The sequence below is a fragment of the Nannospalax galili genome, unplaced genomic scaffold (genome assembly GCF_000622305.1).
Source record: "Nannospalax galili isolate Female #2095 unplaced genomic scaffold, S.galili_v1.0 scaffold701, whole genome shotgun sequence".
NCBI lineage: Eukaryota > Metazoa > Chordata > Mammalia > Rodentia > Spalacidae > Nannospalax > Nannospalax galili.
This window is the reverse complement of record NW_008344990.1, coordinates 652,780-670,351: the sequence shown is the minus strand read 5'-3', so window position 1 is coordinate 670,351 and position 17,572 is coordinate 652,780. Positions and strand designations below refer to the sequence as shown.

The following is a 17,572-nucleotide window of genomic DNA, read 5'->3' as shown; positions in this document are numbered from 1 at the left end:
TGTGCAGATGATTGTTGTGGTTATTAGGCTTTAAACCTGGCCTAGGACCATTGATTGGTTTTCTCCCTTAGCAGCTTACATAATATCCTCCAAAATTATGAGAGCTAATTTTCAGGGAGGAGGCTTTCAGGTCAGGTCCAGCTCCATTGCTCCAAGTCTTGTGTCTGAAGTATGTCCTGTCATCAGCACAAGGGTCTTACCTTCAAGTTTTGGGAGATAATCAAGAACCGTGTGAAACAGCCTGTTATTTTTGGAGTCCTTTAGACTACCCTGACCAATTACTCAAAGGGAGATTTCTTCTTTCTGGCACTGTGTTTCTTGTTATATAGTCTTCAGGTATACACATGCACATGTGTATTTTTCAATAGGTTTTTGAGTTAATGTATTTCCCTCTGTTTTTTCACACCACCTAAGCTATCTCTTTCTCTCTCTCTCTCTCTCTCTCTCTCTCTCTCTCTCTCTCTCCTCTCTCCTCTCTCCTCTCTCCTCTCTCCTCTCGCCTCTCCTCCCTCCCCAGTTTAAGTACCCCCATGTTCCCTAGATAATAGCTTTCTCCTATTATCCCCCTTCTCTTGAGTTCCTTCTTCCCTTTTACCCCCATGGCTCCTTGTATGTCCTTCCCTCCCCCTTTCACAGTTGAATAGCCCAGCTTTCCTCTTTTCCCCCTTGGTAACATCTGTTTCCTAGAAACTCCCTCTCTTGGGCTCTTTCTTTCCCTTTACTTCCATGATTGTTTTCCATTTTCCTGGCTCCTGTGGTTACATCAGGATATATACTCACATATAAGGATTTGGTGCTATGATCCACAAATGAGGGAGAACATATGTCTTTTGTTTTTCTGAGTCTGTGTTACTTCATTTAGTATAACAGTTTCGATTTCCATCCATTTCCATGAAAACTTTATGATTTCTTCTTTCTTAATGCAGAGTAGAACTTCATTGTGTAAATGTACCACATTTTAATTATCCATTTTTCAGTTGAGGTATATTTAGGTTGTGTCCATTTTTAACTATTCTGAAAAGAGCAACAACAAAAACAGATGTACAAGTGTCTCTATAGTAGGATGAGTCATTTGGGTATATGCCAAAAAATGGTATAACTGGATCATATGGTAACTACACACCTGACAAGGCATTTTTGCATGAATTTTCTCTTTGGTGGGAATTTGCCAGTGTCTACCCCAACTTCTTAAAGTCCTAATCATAAAACAAAGTTCATGCTGATGAACTAATGAGTTTATTAGGCCTGCTTATAGAGCATGGGCTAGAGGTTATAGGTAGAAGTGTGGGTAACTATAACGCAGCCACACTGGAAGGTGTGCACCCAGCATGGATACTGGCTTCCATATTGTTGCGTAGATAAACCACACATACACTTCTCCTAGTCTTTCCAAGCCTATAGGTTCTATCCCCTCCCTTAAACCTCTGAGGCTAAGTGCAAAGAGGGCAGGATTACATAAAACTGGTTGAGAAGAATGACTGTATACTTAGTTGAAGATTCAGTGACCCTCCCCACCCTTTTTTTCTATAAAGGACTGTAAATAATCAACAAGCCTATCTGGGATAATCTTTGGGGAGCAGACACAGCTGGTCTTCTGGAGAGAGCAGCTATGTGGCTTGGAGGATAGTACTCTACAGTAGCAGTTCTATATAGAATATACAAGGAACGTAAACACCTAGATGCAAAACACCAAGCAATTCAACTAAAATGTGGGGTAAAGTTGTGAGTAGGCATTTCTCAAATGAACACATTCAAATGACCCATAGATAAATGAAGAAAAAGACTAGTCTCTATCATCAGGTACATGCAAACCCATATCCACGATGATATATCACTTTACCCATTTTGAATGACTGTTATTTTAAAAAATAACTAATGATCAAGGATGCAAAGAAGTAACTTTTATGAACTGTTGGTGTGAATATAAATTAGTATTGCCATTATAGCAAACACTACAGAGGTTTCTAAGGAAATTAAAAATATATTCATTTTTATATTCCAGAAATACCATTCCTGAGCATATACCCAAACAAGATGGTGGTTGTCTATCCAAATTTCTAATAGATTACCTTAGTGAAATTTCTAGAAAGGAATTATTAGGTCAAGGATAGTGACTGTGGTGTATAGCCTTTGTTGTCAACTTGACACACCTGAGCCTCAACTGTGGAATTGCTACCATTGGACTGGCCTGTAGCCATATCTGTATAGCATTTTCTTGATTGTTGAGTGATGTGGGAGGGCCCAGAACACTGGGTGCTGCCAGCCCTGCATGGGTTGTCCTGTATTATATAAGCAAGAAGGTTGAGCAGGGGCCAAAGGAGCAAGCCAGTAAGTGGCATTTCTCCATGGCCTGTGCTTCAGCTCCTGCCTCCAGTGGCTTTACAATCTTTCTGCCCACCCATCTTCCACAATGGTCCCTAAGCCCTGGATGGGTGAAGTTTAATATAAGAGTCCTGTTCAAGGACCCACACTCTTCACACTCTTATACTCTATGTTTTGGCCAGGGGAGGAAGTCCATGACCATATGGAAATAGAATCTTACAGGCTCCTGGGACCTTGCTCATATGAACTTACAACAATGGTGACAGCATGTTAAAGACCCATGCAAACTTAACCAACAAAAACCCTGCTCAGAACTGTGGAAATGAGCAACAGGCCCCAATCCTAGCCAAAGGACTATTGGGCAGCTGATTACTGCTGGGTGAGGAAGAGCTGATTTTCTTTAAAGGAGTGACTCCAGATAGGCTGACTAGACTACAGTGGATGAATTTGCATGGAGGATGTCAGTGAACACTAACTTGACTTGATAGACCTTAACATAAATTACAGAACTCATGAAATCCAGTGTATTTGGGGGTGGTTGTGGGAGGGTGCTGATAGGGAAGGGGTTATAAAAATGATTAAGATGTTGTGTATGAAATACACAAAAATTCAATAAAAATATACACAAAAATGTTTTTAAAAGTGACATTTCCTGTTTTAATTTTTAACATTTTTATAAAATACAAAATATTTGGTTTCACAAGGGCATTTTTAAACATAATTTGCTTTTGTTGATCCTCTTTCCCCAGTCTTCTCATCTATCTTTCTACCTTTCTTAGGCTGTACCACCTCCAGTGTCATCTTTTCTGCTTTCATGTCCCAAATGTTCTTTTATTTCCTCACTTCATCAAACCCTTATTTTACTTTCTCATACTCCCCTTTCTAGTTTTGAGACTTATGTATACACACACGTGCGCGCACACACACACACACACACAAACACACACACACACACACACAAATCTAGGATCCACATGTGAAAGAGAACATGTACCATTTGCCTTTCTTAATAAAGTTACTTCATTTAACATATTTTTCTACTTCCGTACATTTCCTGAAAATTTAGTTTTGTTTAACTTTACTTAACAAAATTGCATAGATATACCATGTTTTCATTATTCATTCATCAGCTGATAGACAGCTAAGCTGTTACCATGCAGTAGCTATTGGGAATAGAATAGCTGTGTACATGGCTCAGTATGGGTCACAATTCCCAGGAGTCATATAGCTGGGCCATATGATAGATCTCTTTCTAGTTTTTTTCTGGAGCCTCCACATACCAATTTTCATTTTGCAATATCACTTTATATTCCCACCAACAGTGAATAAGGGCTTATCTTTCCCTACACCTTTGGCAGAATTTTGTTTCAGTTTGTTTGGTATATTGACCAAGTAACTATGGAAGTAAAGAATGTACTACTTTTTACATTCAGGAGGAGTTGTGGTGCACACCTTTAATTCTAGCACTCAGGAAGAAGAGGCATGTGCAGGTCTATGAGTCCAAGGCAGGTTGGTCTACATAGTGAGTTCTGGGTCAACCAGGACTACAAGGAAAATGTTGCAAAAAAATAAATATGTGAGTTCCAGGCCAGCTGGAGCTACAGGGAAACCCTGTCTCAAAAAGACAAAAAATGAAATAAAATAAAATAAATATGCAAAGGAGAGGGGTATTTTGTTCCATAACAAAGTCCTCTTTTTTTTAGGCTTTGAGATTTCTGAAAACCAGAAGAGGCAGGCTGCACTGACCGTGAGGAAAGTATCTAAACAAAAAGGTAAAACTGTTTTTACTCCTTCGGTCCCAGTCACTGTATAAGTCTAGGAAGCCATAGGCTATGTGTTTTCATATTCTTTCACTCTTTTCTATACTGAGATTCACTTGGAATAGTTCCCAGATACCCAGGTATCAATAATAACAGGTAGGAAATGGTCTTAATGTCTTAATTCTCCAGATTAAATGTTGTAGGCTAGTGATGTCCATGGCAGTGTCCACAAAAACAAGGCAGAAACACTTTTCTCTTTATTTTTACTTCAAAATAAGAGAAACTTTGCTAACAATTTAAAGATAAGTAAGCAATAAATAATGTATATAAATTACTTTAATAAGTGGAAATATAAACTGATATGTACTCAGCTTTCTTTCAGTGTTCTAGAAGTACTTACCAAATAGTAGTCCCCCCCATCAGAATAAGCAGCCTCAAACTGAAACAAGAGCTAATATTCAGATAGTCTTTGTCTTCCTCTGAGGCATCCACTGAAGTATTTATAAAAAGAAAATGCATGTAAAATCAATTTAAGTCTGAAATAAAGGTTTCTTTTTTTATGAACCAGAACAAAATTAAAACGTTCAGCTGAGCAAAAAGAAGGAGCCACCTTCTGCTTCCTCCTGTGCCTAGTTAGTATCAAGTTTTTTAATTTCTTTCATTCCATCCTCATGGTAACCCAAAGAAAATGGAACTCTTAGATCCGTTTCTAAGTGAAGAAAGTGAAAATACCCAAGGTGAAATGATTCTGAATCTAAATTTTCTTGACTCTGAGACCACTGTTCTCGCCTCTCCATCTCAGGGTACTGATGATGATGTCTCTTGTTTGAAAGAGAAGCTCATTTGACAATATTATCTTAATTTCTGACTCCTGTTTCTGTTACTAGCAGTATTATCACTGTCCCTAGGGGATAGACAACATTAATGAGATCTCAGTTTTCCCAGCCCCTTACTTCTGCTCTCTCATGAACTCTGATTTTGAATAAATTATAGAAATGAGGGAGGAGACATTGTTAAGATATCTCCACTGCATGTCACTGGATATCCCCTTCCCATCCCATCTATAACTCCAATGGGAACTATCACCTCAGTCTCCTTTCTTGGGGAGAAGAGATATCTGGCTGATAGGAAGGCTTTCCATTTGGCTTTCACAGTGTCTTTGCTTTAAGAATTGATATAAGGGGCTGGAGAGATGATTCAGCAGTTTAGAGCACTGTGTGCTCTTGCAGAGGATACAGGTTCAATTCCCAGCCCCCAGTGATGTCTAAGAGCTGTCTGTAACTCCAGTTCCAGGGGAATATGACATCCTCTTCCGATCTCCGAGGGCATTGCATGTCACAGGTGCATATACATACATACAGGCAATGCATTCATACACTAAAAATAAAAATAAATAATAAATAAAATATTTTAAGAATTGATATAGAATTTCTTGGGGTTATATGCTAATACCCAATACATCAACACAATTGAATTTATCAACACAGAAGACATTAGGACCATGTGCACAACCTCCATCTCTCTAGGCTTTAGGGCCAGATCTAAAGCAAATGAATGCTCCAAAATAATTAAAACAATCTTTGGAAACAAGGGGAAAATGGGAATAATTAATTTAACTAATTTCAAAATTCATTATATAGCTGTATTAACCAAAGTAATGCAGTTTAGACAGAGAGAGATATAATTGAATGGAAAAGAGCTCATAAATAGACCTATACAGTTATGTGTAACTGATTCTGGACAAAGGCACAAAAACATTTGGTGGAGAAAATGCAGCCTTTTCAATAAATAGTGTCAAAAGAATCAATTTCCACGGGCAAAAATAGAACTTTGACCTAAACTCACACCTCGTACAAAAAGTAAGTTAAAGCACTAGAATCCTAAAAGGTATTTAAAAAATCTTTAGGCTCTAAGATTAAACAAAGAAGTTCTAAGATTAAACATTAAAATTTTAAACAGAAAAGGAAAATAAGATTGATAAAGTGGGATTTCCTCCCTAGTATCTCCATATTATCTGTTGGCATCTAATATACTCAAATATCTAGCACCTGCTACATTTCAAAACTCTCTTATACAAAAGAACCTGACTCTTCCTACTGGAGTGCAAATTGCTGAAGATAGCTTAATGATATAACTAATTCCAGGGTAACTGGTTCAAGTCATGAAACAAAGGCAAACAAAGAAGCTATTGTGTTGGAAATTTAGACATTAGGTAGTATATGAGGAAGACACTCAGAAGTGACAGAGGCATGTTTAAAGTATATGTTGTGTGTTCCTGAATTTAATATGCCTAAAGATTATACTTTGATTTTAGGCTCCCCCTGGTTCCTAGAATCCTCCACTAATGTGAGCTTTTGTTTATTGGTTGCAACCACCCTTAAAATTTTGAAAAGTTTGAAGAAATGAATCAGATGTTAAGAGGACAGACTTCTCTTTCTGAGGACCTGGGTTAGAATCCCTGCTTCCATATGGCGGCTAACTACCATCCTAATACCAGTTCCAGGGGATCCAACATTCTCTTTTGACCTCTGTGTGTTCTAGTTCTTGCTTTGTTAGACATGAGACCTTAGGTATAACATTTCTCTCCAGATTTTGGTGTCCTTGTCTGTAAAACAAGTGCTAGTAACACTACAAATTACTTGGTGATTCTTGATTAGATGGCAAAAGGTGTGGTGCTAAGAAATAGCTATGCCACTACAAATCTGTTAGGGAGAGAAATAATTTTCAGTCAGGCTGATTATCTTCAAATTGCTTGGGATCAAAAAGGCCTCAGATTTCAGTTTTCTGAATTTTACAGATTTTGCATAAACTTTCTTGATTGAACATTCATAATCTAGGAATCTGAAGTTTCAAAATATTAACTTTTCTCATTTCTAGCAACTTATGGATTTTGTAGAATTTCAGATTTGGAGATTAGAGATGTTCAATCTTTTGTGTGTTAAAACTTTCTAAACTAGTGACCCCTGAATTATTTTCTTAGAGGAAACACGGGGTAGTTTGAGAACCCATTTGATGCTTAACTTACACATTTACTTTTGATTTTCTGTTTACTCTAGGTGTCAACTCTGCCCGCTCAGTTCCTCCTTCTTACCCGCCACCACAGGACCCATTAAACCAGGGCCAATACCTGGTCCCTGATGGCATCGCTCAGTCTCAAGTCTTTGAGTTCACTGAACCGAAGCGCAGCCAGTCACCATTCTGGCAAAACTTCAGCAGGTTAACCCCTTTCAAAAAATAATACCTATAGGGAGGCAGGCAATTTTAAAATAAAGTAAATAAAATTATATTTATAGATGGACCTTTTTTCGGAGAAGCACTGTTGAAAATTTATATTTGTGTGTGTATGTGTGTGTATTTGTATATATATGCATACTTATATACATATATATGTATATATAAATACACACAGGTAGACCTTTAAGTATGCACATGTGTGTGTGGGGGCATGCGTGTACATGTGCATGGACATGCATGCACACATACATACATGAACACACAGAGAGAAGGACCAAAAACATTTTCTGTTGTTTTGGGGAATTGAAATCTGTAGCTGGTAGGAAGAAGTACCATTGACTTCAAAACATGTGGTGATCCCTTCTTAAAAGTTTTTAGTTCCTACCTTGTTCCTCTCCCCTTTCTTTCAGAAATTGACATTTCTCTTTGTTCTTTTTCTTGTTAAAATAATCTCTTTACTCCTCTGATTCACTGACTTGTCATAACTGAGTATTTTCATTGTTTTATTTCCCTTTCCTGATGATACTGATTCTGATGACTTTTGAATTTAATTTGATGTGGTGGGTCTAGACTTTCTTTTCTCTGTCACTTTTCACTGAGAAGGGGAAGATTCCCATTTCCTGTACTTCAAGCAACCATCTGCAAATATTCCTGTAGCCCTATGGTTATCCCAACAGCCTTTTCCCAGCATCCTGTGTCAACAGTTATGCCAGTCTAGACATGCTCTGTTGTGCCCTGTGACTTCTCTGCTTGGTATTTATATTGCTTTCACTGTGTTTTAGGTATTGTGGAAGGATATTAAACCAAAAAGAAGCAAGGGAGTGAAAGAATCTAACAATGGTAGAGAGACTTCTCTTCAGGGAATGTTATTGACTTAGGTGTTTTCTTCTAGCAATGAGGATTCCCATGTAACAGTACTGCTGCAGATTGAAGTCTGTCATCTGAGGGCTACTTTTGGCTAGTTGGTCTCTTTGCCAAGCCCCCATTATTATGAGTCTCCTTTTCAGCCTATCTCTTCCCTAGACAAAAAAAAAAAAGATCTAAACTGGGAGCAACGAAGTTGAGACTCAGTCTCCTGGCAGACGGATTTATCTCCACCCGCTCACCCCATACCCAGTAGGTAGGTGTCAGGTGGGGCTCTCTGAATAGCAGTCATTTCAGTGTCCTGGTCATCCCTCATTCCATTTGTAGATTTTTAAACAGCACTGATAGGAGTCTATGGAGGGGTTCAAGACAGAACCTACCTGACCAAGATCATCAGCTGCCTTCAAATTATTAACCTGGACAGAGTCCAAGACTGACAAAAACATCTTATAGGGAAACTTAAGGACCATTATCAAAAGAGAAAGGCTTGATCCAAGATAATGTACTTGCAGTTTTTAACCACCCCTCTTTTGGCGCTGTCCCCCATTGTTAGCAGATTGCATGGGTAATCTTTCCTGACCCTTTCCTTCCCCTTTCTCTGTTCCTTCTTTGTCTTGTCTTCCTGGCAGAGGAGAATTATGAGTATTGGCACAGTAACAACTTTTCTGGCACTCGAAGAAGGTCTTGTTTTTGACATCCTCCCATCCCAGAACAATGAAGGCAAGTGAATGAGAAGCCGAGGGCTAATTTTCCCTTTGGAGAAAGACCTGAAGTGGAATACTGAGCTTCATTCTTGGCAGGCTTTCCACTTGGCCAGAACTATTCCCACAAAATAGCAGAATTCCTATGAGTATAGGAGTATCTGCCTGCCTGTTCCTCCTCTCCACAATCTTTGTATGAATAGAGCCTGAATAGCAAGAACGGTCGGATATAAAGGAGTGAGGATAAGCCATACTGTAAGAAAAGCCACCTTAGTCGGGAATCTGGAGACTAAGAGTCTCTTTTGTACCTGGCAGAAGACTTCATCATGAGAGGACTAAAACTTACAAAGCAGTGGCCATGGCTGCTGCATGAGGTTTCAACACAGCTGGCTTGGGTGCTACTTTGTGCTTTCTGACCTAGACTAGGCCCTACCTAGCTTGGAAATCTTACAAATTATGAATTGTTGATGCTTCCATCCCGCTGTAGACAGTTCAGTCAAACTTGTATAGTATTATTAGGGCTAGCTAGCATAGGACCAGGGCTTGTGACTACCTTCCACTTCTCAGCATATGACACAGCTGTTTAAGCCTTTGTATCAAAGAGCCTGGTGTCTAAGGGGACCTGGTATCTAGCACCCAGGCTAAAGCTTCATCACTGGCAAACTGAATGTTTCAGTTGTTATGCAGGCCTATCTTAGTGTACCTTCTTTCCTACTTTGCCCCCATCCTCATTAGGCTTCACCTTGCCATCCTTCTCTAGGACTTAGGGGCACACCAGGAGGGGTTGCTTTGAAAAGTTGCTAGATCTATAGTATCTCTTGGCCAGACTCTCTCATTCTCTACCACTTTCTGAGGCCAAAATCCAGGGCTCCAGGATCAGGGGTATCACTTCTCATCATCCCTCTTCACCCAACCCACTGGCCTTACCAGATGTGGTAATTCCTGAAAGTACTAAGTAATCAGCTCTCCTTTGATTGGAATGCCCCATCCCATCCCCACACCTGTGTCTCAAAGTGGATCAGTGGCCAATAGCCCAAAAGAAAGCCCATTAACTACTTGGGCTCAGTACTTAATAAACGTATTGTATCCCCACAGCAATGCTATCTCCAAGATCGCTAGAATTCTCCTCTGTTTCTGCATGGCCCTGAGCTCCCCTTTCCTCAACACAGTGAGGCCTGAATCTTCTCTCCAAAAGGCTTTGCTAGTTTGTTCTATGAGTCCTACTGTGGGGAGGCCCTAATACAGAAATACGATTGCTCTCTCCTTCTCTCATCCTTTCTATGTGTATATCTTTAATTGATCAATTAAGGACAGCAACAAGAAAGTTCTAACAATTCTAGTATGAAGCCAAATAGTGATATTTTAGTGCTTTGGGGGCGGGGTGGGCTGGGTGGATAGATGGGCAACAGTGATTTTGACTACCCCTGCTGCTCTGCATTTGCCAGTTTATTCTTTTGTTTCTATTATCTGACAGTTTGATCCTGTCAAACAAGTGTCAAAATTGTGTATTTAAAAATGTTTAACAACAAAAAAAGATGTTGTAATGACACAAAGCCTTATGAAAATATTTATGGAGTTCAATAAAAGAAGTAAAAAGACTTTCTGGCACAGCTGTTGTGCCATTTGTGTGTGTGTGTGTGTGTGTGTGTGTGTGTGTGTGCTGCCAATTGCAAAATAAAAGAAATTTGTGTGGTGTGAGACTACTTATTCCAACCATCTTGACTTGCTTGTCCTAATGTTTCATTCCCGAACATTCCATGGACTATTGGGAGACATTCTATGTCATTTCTGGAAGTAAAATATAAGAACAGACCTTGAACCTTCACCTATGAGCACTTAATGTTTTATGAATGGGACTTTCTTTCATATTACGTGGTATTTTGCCAACATGTAAAGGTCCACTCCTGAAGTGGCTCATTTACTTGCAGTTACAGCTCTAATGCGTGTCCTAGATATTTGTGGCAGCTTTAAAATTGCCTTTTAAAACTAGTCAAAGGAGGCTGGAGTGATGGGTTCCAGTTCCAGGGGATCTGATGCCCTCTTCTGACCTGAACGGACATTGCATGGAACACATAGACCTACCTACATGAAGCAGAAATTAAAATAATATTTTAAAGTATTTATAAAAGTAAATAAAACTAGTGAAAGGACATAACACAAAAATCTCTCACTTTACACTCCTTCTTAAAGCCTTTGTTCCTGTCTTCTGAGGGGTATACCTTCTTACCTGTCACTGAGTAGGTAGAGTGACAAGGTCACTCTATGATGGTATTGCCTGTATTTACATACTCTTGGCTTTCCACTAGGCTTCCACATGGCATCTCCTGCTGCGTATCAGAGACCAAGTGGTAAGTAGATCTGGTTCACTGCATTTGCTCCAGAGTAACTCAACACTAAACTCTTTAAAGCACTTATTTATTGAAAGATACCAGATAATTGTTCAAAACAAAGTTAGAATATGAGCCCTTTTTGTCTAGACCTTGGGAGTGTCCTATATGTAAGGATTTTGGAAAAAAATAACTCAATCCTTCCTATCCTTTGCTATCCTTTACTTCTGTCCATCTCTTAGATCTCATCATTTAACACCTTTTACTGTCATGGTCCATTCCCTTTTACCTGGAATCTGTCAATTTCCCCCATCCAAATCAGCAAGGTTTTGTACTTCTTTTTGCATCTTGCCAATTCTGAACATTCCAGATTCCAGAAGCAATTGACATTTAACTCCTGCAGAGCAAGGGGACAGCATCTAGTCTCAGTCATCCTAGACTACCTTCCAAGTGTTTCAGAAGTGGGAGACAAATGCTAGGAGTCTAATAGTCTAGGATGGGCCAGTTCTTCTCTATAGTACCTGGAATCAAATATATCACTAAAAGAATTGTTTCTTGGGGCTGGAGAGATGGCTCAGCCGTTAAGAGCAATGGCTGGTCCTCTTGCAGAAGACTGGGTTTGATTTCCAGCACCCACATGGTGGCTAACTGCCATCCATAACTCGAGTTCTGGGGGAACCTGACACCTTCTTCTGACCTCCATGGGCATTACATGTCACTGGTGCATTTAGACAAATGAAGGCAATATACTCATACACATAAAATAATAAATAAAATTTAAGTAAAGAATTATTTCTTACAACCCCAATATGGTACACATAACAATTCCTTATTATTACTTGTGAATTTATTTGACAAGAGCATGTACCCACTTTTTGCCCTTGGTTTTATTATAAAACAGCATATATTCACAGATCAAACTAATAATGTGTCATTTAAGGGAAGTTCCTATGCCAGGCTACATCCATCTCTAGTCCTGAAAGAAAGCTGAATAATATTCAAACTCCATATCTTAAGTACCCATTCGGGGACAGAGTTTTGTAGGTTTCAATAAGGATATTAAAATGATGTTAGGATGTTTATATTACCTTAGTTATTCAGAGCATGATGTGGATGTATATGGATGGAGTAGGACAATAATGAATGAGCTGTAAGATTCTTAGAGAATACAGTGATTAATGGTGAGAAAAATCTCTTTACTGATAAGGGTGTTTGGTTCTACTATATTAATTAATAATCCCCAAAATCTCAGTGGCTTAACACAAGGAGATTTATTTCTTGATCATGCAAATTCTGCCATAGATTCAATGGCTCTCCAGGGAAACTATAAGCTGCTTCCACTTTATTATGTCTCTGTCTCAATATGTAGTTTTATAATTTCCAGAGCAACACAGAACCCAAGAATGTTTCTCAGCTCACTATTAAATTATCTATGTCTGTTGTGCGCGATAGTACAAAGGCCCAAAAAATGATCACATGCCTCACACAACTTTAAGGTAGCAGAAAAATATGAATTTCCTGTAAGCCTGAGGGAAGAGTAGTAGATATTGATAAACATTAGAAATCCATACCAAAAGTGGAGGATGTTTACTTTGTGTATCAAAAGATAAGGAAAATTTTATTAAGTTGTGATAGAGCATTTGAGAAATCAGGGGGATATCCATGACCACTATGAATTACTTGGCATAAGAGGTCTTCTATTTAAGTAACTCTCACTATGTGTGTCTTGGAAACAGTCAGAAAAACCACTTGTTCTCAAAGAAGTAAAAGCAACTTTAAGTTTCCTCAACACTCCTAGAATCTGCAGTATGTATACCTGCATTACATTTGTCTTTCCAAATGCACCTAGAATAAAGATTGAACAATGTCCGTGTAGGAGAAAGTGAGAAACTATTACAGCAGTAGGGACAGTGATAAGTATCTAAGCAGAAGAGAAAGCAATGGCTTTGATATTTCAGTCACAGCAGTGGTATAGATGCCATCAAAACTTGGATTCCTTGGAGGGTTCCCTTTGCTGACATTACTACATTACTGTCAAGTCCAGACTTTCTCAGGACTACCCTTAGTTCTGAGACCAATTACAAGTACAGGGATATCCGTAAGACTACCCTCATGTTCAATAATTTCTCAGAAATCCTAACAAATATTTAAATATTTAAAATGCTAGCTAATATTCATTTAAATAAATAAGTATTAGCTAGCATTTTGAGGGGTGCTTATTAAGGAGTTAATATCTGTAGTAGGTTTTTACAGAAGCCCAGGATAGATACGGGTATTTAGTCTCATTTTACAGATTAAAAAGGATAGAGTTAAAAACTTAGTGCATGAACTGGCTTAACACTCGGTCTTGCTCTATCTAATGTTGTTAACTATAATGGTGCTCCATCAAATCCTATAGCACCATGGCACTGAACTGGGCCACTAGCAATTGTTGAATATACCGTATTGAAGATAATATTGACAAATATGCAACCTAACTTACTACAACACAAGAAACTGTGTTCTAGACATCTTTACTTTCCATTTCTGTGTGCACCAACATGAATCTCAAGACCCAGCACCTACGTCTATATTAGAAGGCCTCCTTTAAAATAAGGGAACCCATTTTGTCGAGAATGAATCAGTTTAGAAGTGCCTGGGAATTATTGTCTTCCTTGCCTTAGGGATAACTTTTTTTAATTTTAATTTTTAAATATATTTTCCTAAGAGAGTAGAGATGGCTGGAACAAGAAGGTGTGGGAAAAGGTGTCCACTAGGTGGGTCTGGGAAAGCCCTCAGGAAAGTCCAAGAACCTGGCAGGACTGAGATCAGTGAGCACAGGCAGGTAGGGGAAAGGAGAATTACAAAGTGAGGTCTGGATAATGAAAAAGTGGTTCGTATATACGATGAAGTTTTACTCAGCAGTAAAGAAAGATGAAATCATGAAATTTTCAGGTAAATGGATGGAACTAGAAGCTGTTATACTAAGTGAAGTAACACAAACTCAAAAAAAAAAATCGACATATGTTCTCCCACATATGTGGATCCTAGAACCAAACCCTGATAAGTGAGTATGTATCCAGACATAACTACAAGAGCCAGGATAATGGAAAGGAAAAAGGGAAGTAAAGGAAAAGAACCTGAAATAGAAGAACAGTAGGAAATAGGTGTTAATAAGGGAGATATGGATGAAAATTGGTTTAGTTTAAGGGAGGGGGGAGGGAAGGGTATACAAGGAGCCTAGGGGATAAAGGGAAAGAAGGAGGTCAAGAGAGGTAGGACCATAGTAGAAGGGTATCATTAAGGGAGAAAGGGGGGAATGGGGGCACCTTAACTGGGAAAACCATGATGGAGGGGTGAGACAATGTGAGAGATATATAATGCCTAACTAGTTTTGAAAACCAGAGGGAACCATGTTACTCCAACAACCTACTGACAAATTATACATAGCAGATCAAGAAATATATATATGTCTAGGTAAGGTTTATCTGCGAACAATTGGTCTTGGCCCAGGATTTATCTACATGACACACAGTAATTAAAGGTACCAGACTAGTGTAACTAACCTTCTTGGATGTTTAACAGACATACTTTGAGGCCTATAATAATTCTGTCAGAGGGACATAAAGGACAGTTTTTGCTCCTTGCCCTACTAGGTTGACTAGTTCCAGGGGACTGTGAACATCTCTCAAAATGTCCTGTAATTGCAGTGGGTCATCTGCCCTCTTGATCAAGGAGGCCGACGAGACCCCACCAGATGGACTTGAACCAGTGTCCAGTCTACAAAGAGGAGGGTCAACACAGAGGAATGATTTAATCCATGATTCCAAGCAAAGCCAACTATGGTCCAGCAGGACCTCTGACTTGTCTTCACATAGGTGGAACTGGTAAAAGAAAGGAGCCAGGGGCTCCTCCCAAACCCATGTGACCCCTGAGGAACACAGGCTCAAACAACCTTATGAGTAAAAATAAATTGGTTTATCTGGGCCAACTGTATGGCCTTAAACACCCAAAAGGAAAGTATAACCAAATATTAAAGAGGCCCATATAATTTTTAAGAGTCCATATGCATTGCTAAAGGCCACATAACAAGCAACAATGCCAGATAGGAGATACCTTCTTTTGAGTTGTTGGCCAGGGTGGCCAAAGGGACTCCCAAATAGTAACCCAGCATAGAACTGGGAAAATGAACAGCAGACCCTAATCTTATCTAAAGGAGTATTGACAACTGATTGCTGCTAGATGAGGAACAGCTGACCTTCCTAAAACAAAACCTTCTAGATAGGCTGACTAGATTCACCAGATGGACAAGTAATGGGGAATGGCTGGGGGTGCTGACAACACTGCAGACAGTAACAGGGATATCAGAGTATAAGGACTCTAGTCGGGGGAGGGGGGCTATGGGAGGGTGTCATCTGGGAAGTGGGTGTAAGTTGAATAAGATGGTTTGGGATGTTCTGTGTGATATGCACACACACACACACACACACACACACACACACAAACCAACAAATTTTTTAAAAATGTGTTATATTTGAGAAGGAAGCATGGAAATTTATGTCATGTTAATTAGCAGAGGTGATAAACATTGCCATTGAAATCTACCCATTGACTTTATAGACATACACAGGCACCAAGGATCCAAGTGCAACTGATTATGAGTAGTAATACATACATAGGTTAAAAACTCATTCAATTTTATGTCTTACAGGGCTTATACTGAGTTCAATATTGTATAACTGTATTGATTCAACAGCGAACCTAGAAATTTTATAGCCACTTTTGAAGGAGCTGTGTCTTTGCTCTGGAAACTGTTATTGGGCATGTTAAAGCTGTGATGATATGCTTCTTCTTAAAAAAATTAAAAAATAATATTAAAAAATGTAGGGAACAGCATATCTTCAAATGGAGATCTTCTTTAAAGGTTAAAAACTCATTCAATTTTATGTCTTACAGGGCATATACTGAGTTCAATATTGTATAACTGTATTAATTCAACTGTGAACATAGAAATTTACAGCCACTTGTGAAAGAGATATATGCTGGAGTGCATTACTGAATATGTTAAAGCTGTAATGAAACGCTTCTAATCATGTAGTTATTAAAAATTAAAAGAAAATAATGATTAGGAAAGATCTGCTGCAGGCCTCCCTCCTACCCGCAGGCCTCTCTCTGGGGTAAATCCATTGCGCCCTCTGAGCCTTGGCTCACCCAGGCCCATTCACCCTCCCATCTCCCCGACCATTCTCTCCTCTGAGTTTGGGCCCTACCACATTCCTTGTCTTGGGGGCCCCAGACACCTGGGGAACCAATACTGCACCCTGATCCTTTTCATACAGACTAAGGTAGTGCCATCTCTGGGCCCCAGGAGCACTGCTTCTGGACCTGGCCACACCCTCAACTCCCTATGCTTCCCTGGGAATGAAAGACCTGCCACAGGCCTCTCTGCTACCCACAGGCCTCTCTCCAAGGTAAATCCATCACGTTCTCAGTGCCTTGACTCCCCCAGCCCCTGTCACCCTCCCATCTCCCCTGCATTTCTCTCCTCCGAGTTTGGGCCCTGCCCTATTCCTTGTCTTGGGGCCCCAAACACCTGGGGAACCAATAGTGCTTCCTGATCCATTTCATCCACACCAATATAGTGCCTTCTCTGGGACCCAAGAGCACTGCTTCTGGGCCTGGACCTGCCCTCACCTCCCTCTGCTTCCCAGGGCCTGTACCACCAGCCAGTCTCTTTCTGGGCCACAGCAACTGACCTTTCCTCTTCCTGGTCGTTTGCATCCAGACCAACTGAGTAACTCAGTGCAGTCCCCAGGAGTCCTTGGGGCCTCTTTCCACCCCACCTGCCTTTGCATCTCTGGGTGGGATGGCCACCAGCTGCCCTAGACCAGAACCTTTCCTGGGCCAGGCTCCCAGGCCAGTCCAACCCCCAAATTACAGATGCCAAAATCGTTCCTGGAGGGATCCAGAACTTAGGAGAAAGCCTGAAAACATATGAACCTCATCAGTCCCCAGGAGTCCTTGGGGCCTCTTTCCACCCCACCTGCCTTTGCATCTCTGGGTGGGATGGCCACCAGCTGCCCTAGACCAGAACCTTTCCTGGGCCAGGCTCCCAGGCCAGTCCAACCCCCAAATTACAGATGCCAAAATCGTTCCTGGAGGGATCCAGAACTTAGGAGAAAGCCTGAAAACATATGAACCTCATCTGAATTGGGCCTCTGTGGGAACTCCTGAAGACAAAAGCAATCTGGCCACTCTAATATAAAATCAAGAGAACCAGAAGCTTAGACAAACCAGGTTTCATGCCCAAAAAGTAAACCACAAAGACACATAAAGTTTACAAAAAGAAGCAGACCTAAACTTGAAGGCCTGAGTCTCACACAAG

The 17,572-nt window shown here is 40.0% G+C and overlaps 1 protein-coding gene and 1 pseudogene across 7 annotated transcripts in view; both read left to right on the top strand.

The window, feature by feature from the left end:
- The window catches only part of Arhgef9 (Cdc42 guanine nucleotide exchange factor 9), a 200,284-nt gene extending 191,677 nt beyond the window's left edge, over positions 1-8,607 (top strand). For all 7 annotated transcript variants that reach the window (XM_008841251.3, XM_008841254.3, XM_008841253.3 and 4 more), the window contains 2 exons: positions 4,026-4,094; positions 7,139-8,607. In XM_008841251.3, the coding sequence (XP_008839473.1) occupies positions 4,026-4,094; positions 7,139-7,320 (251 nt within the window). In that variant the 3' untranslated portion in view covers positions 7,321-8,607. The remainder of the gene's footprint in view (positions 1-4,025; positions 4,095-7,138) is intronic.
- Positions 8,608-11,195: 2,588 nt separating this feature from the next.
- The window catches only part of LOC103740597, a 13,290-nt pseudogene continuing 6,913 nt past the window's right edge, over positions 11,196-17,572 (top strand).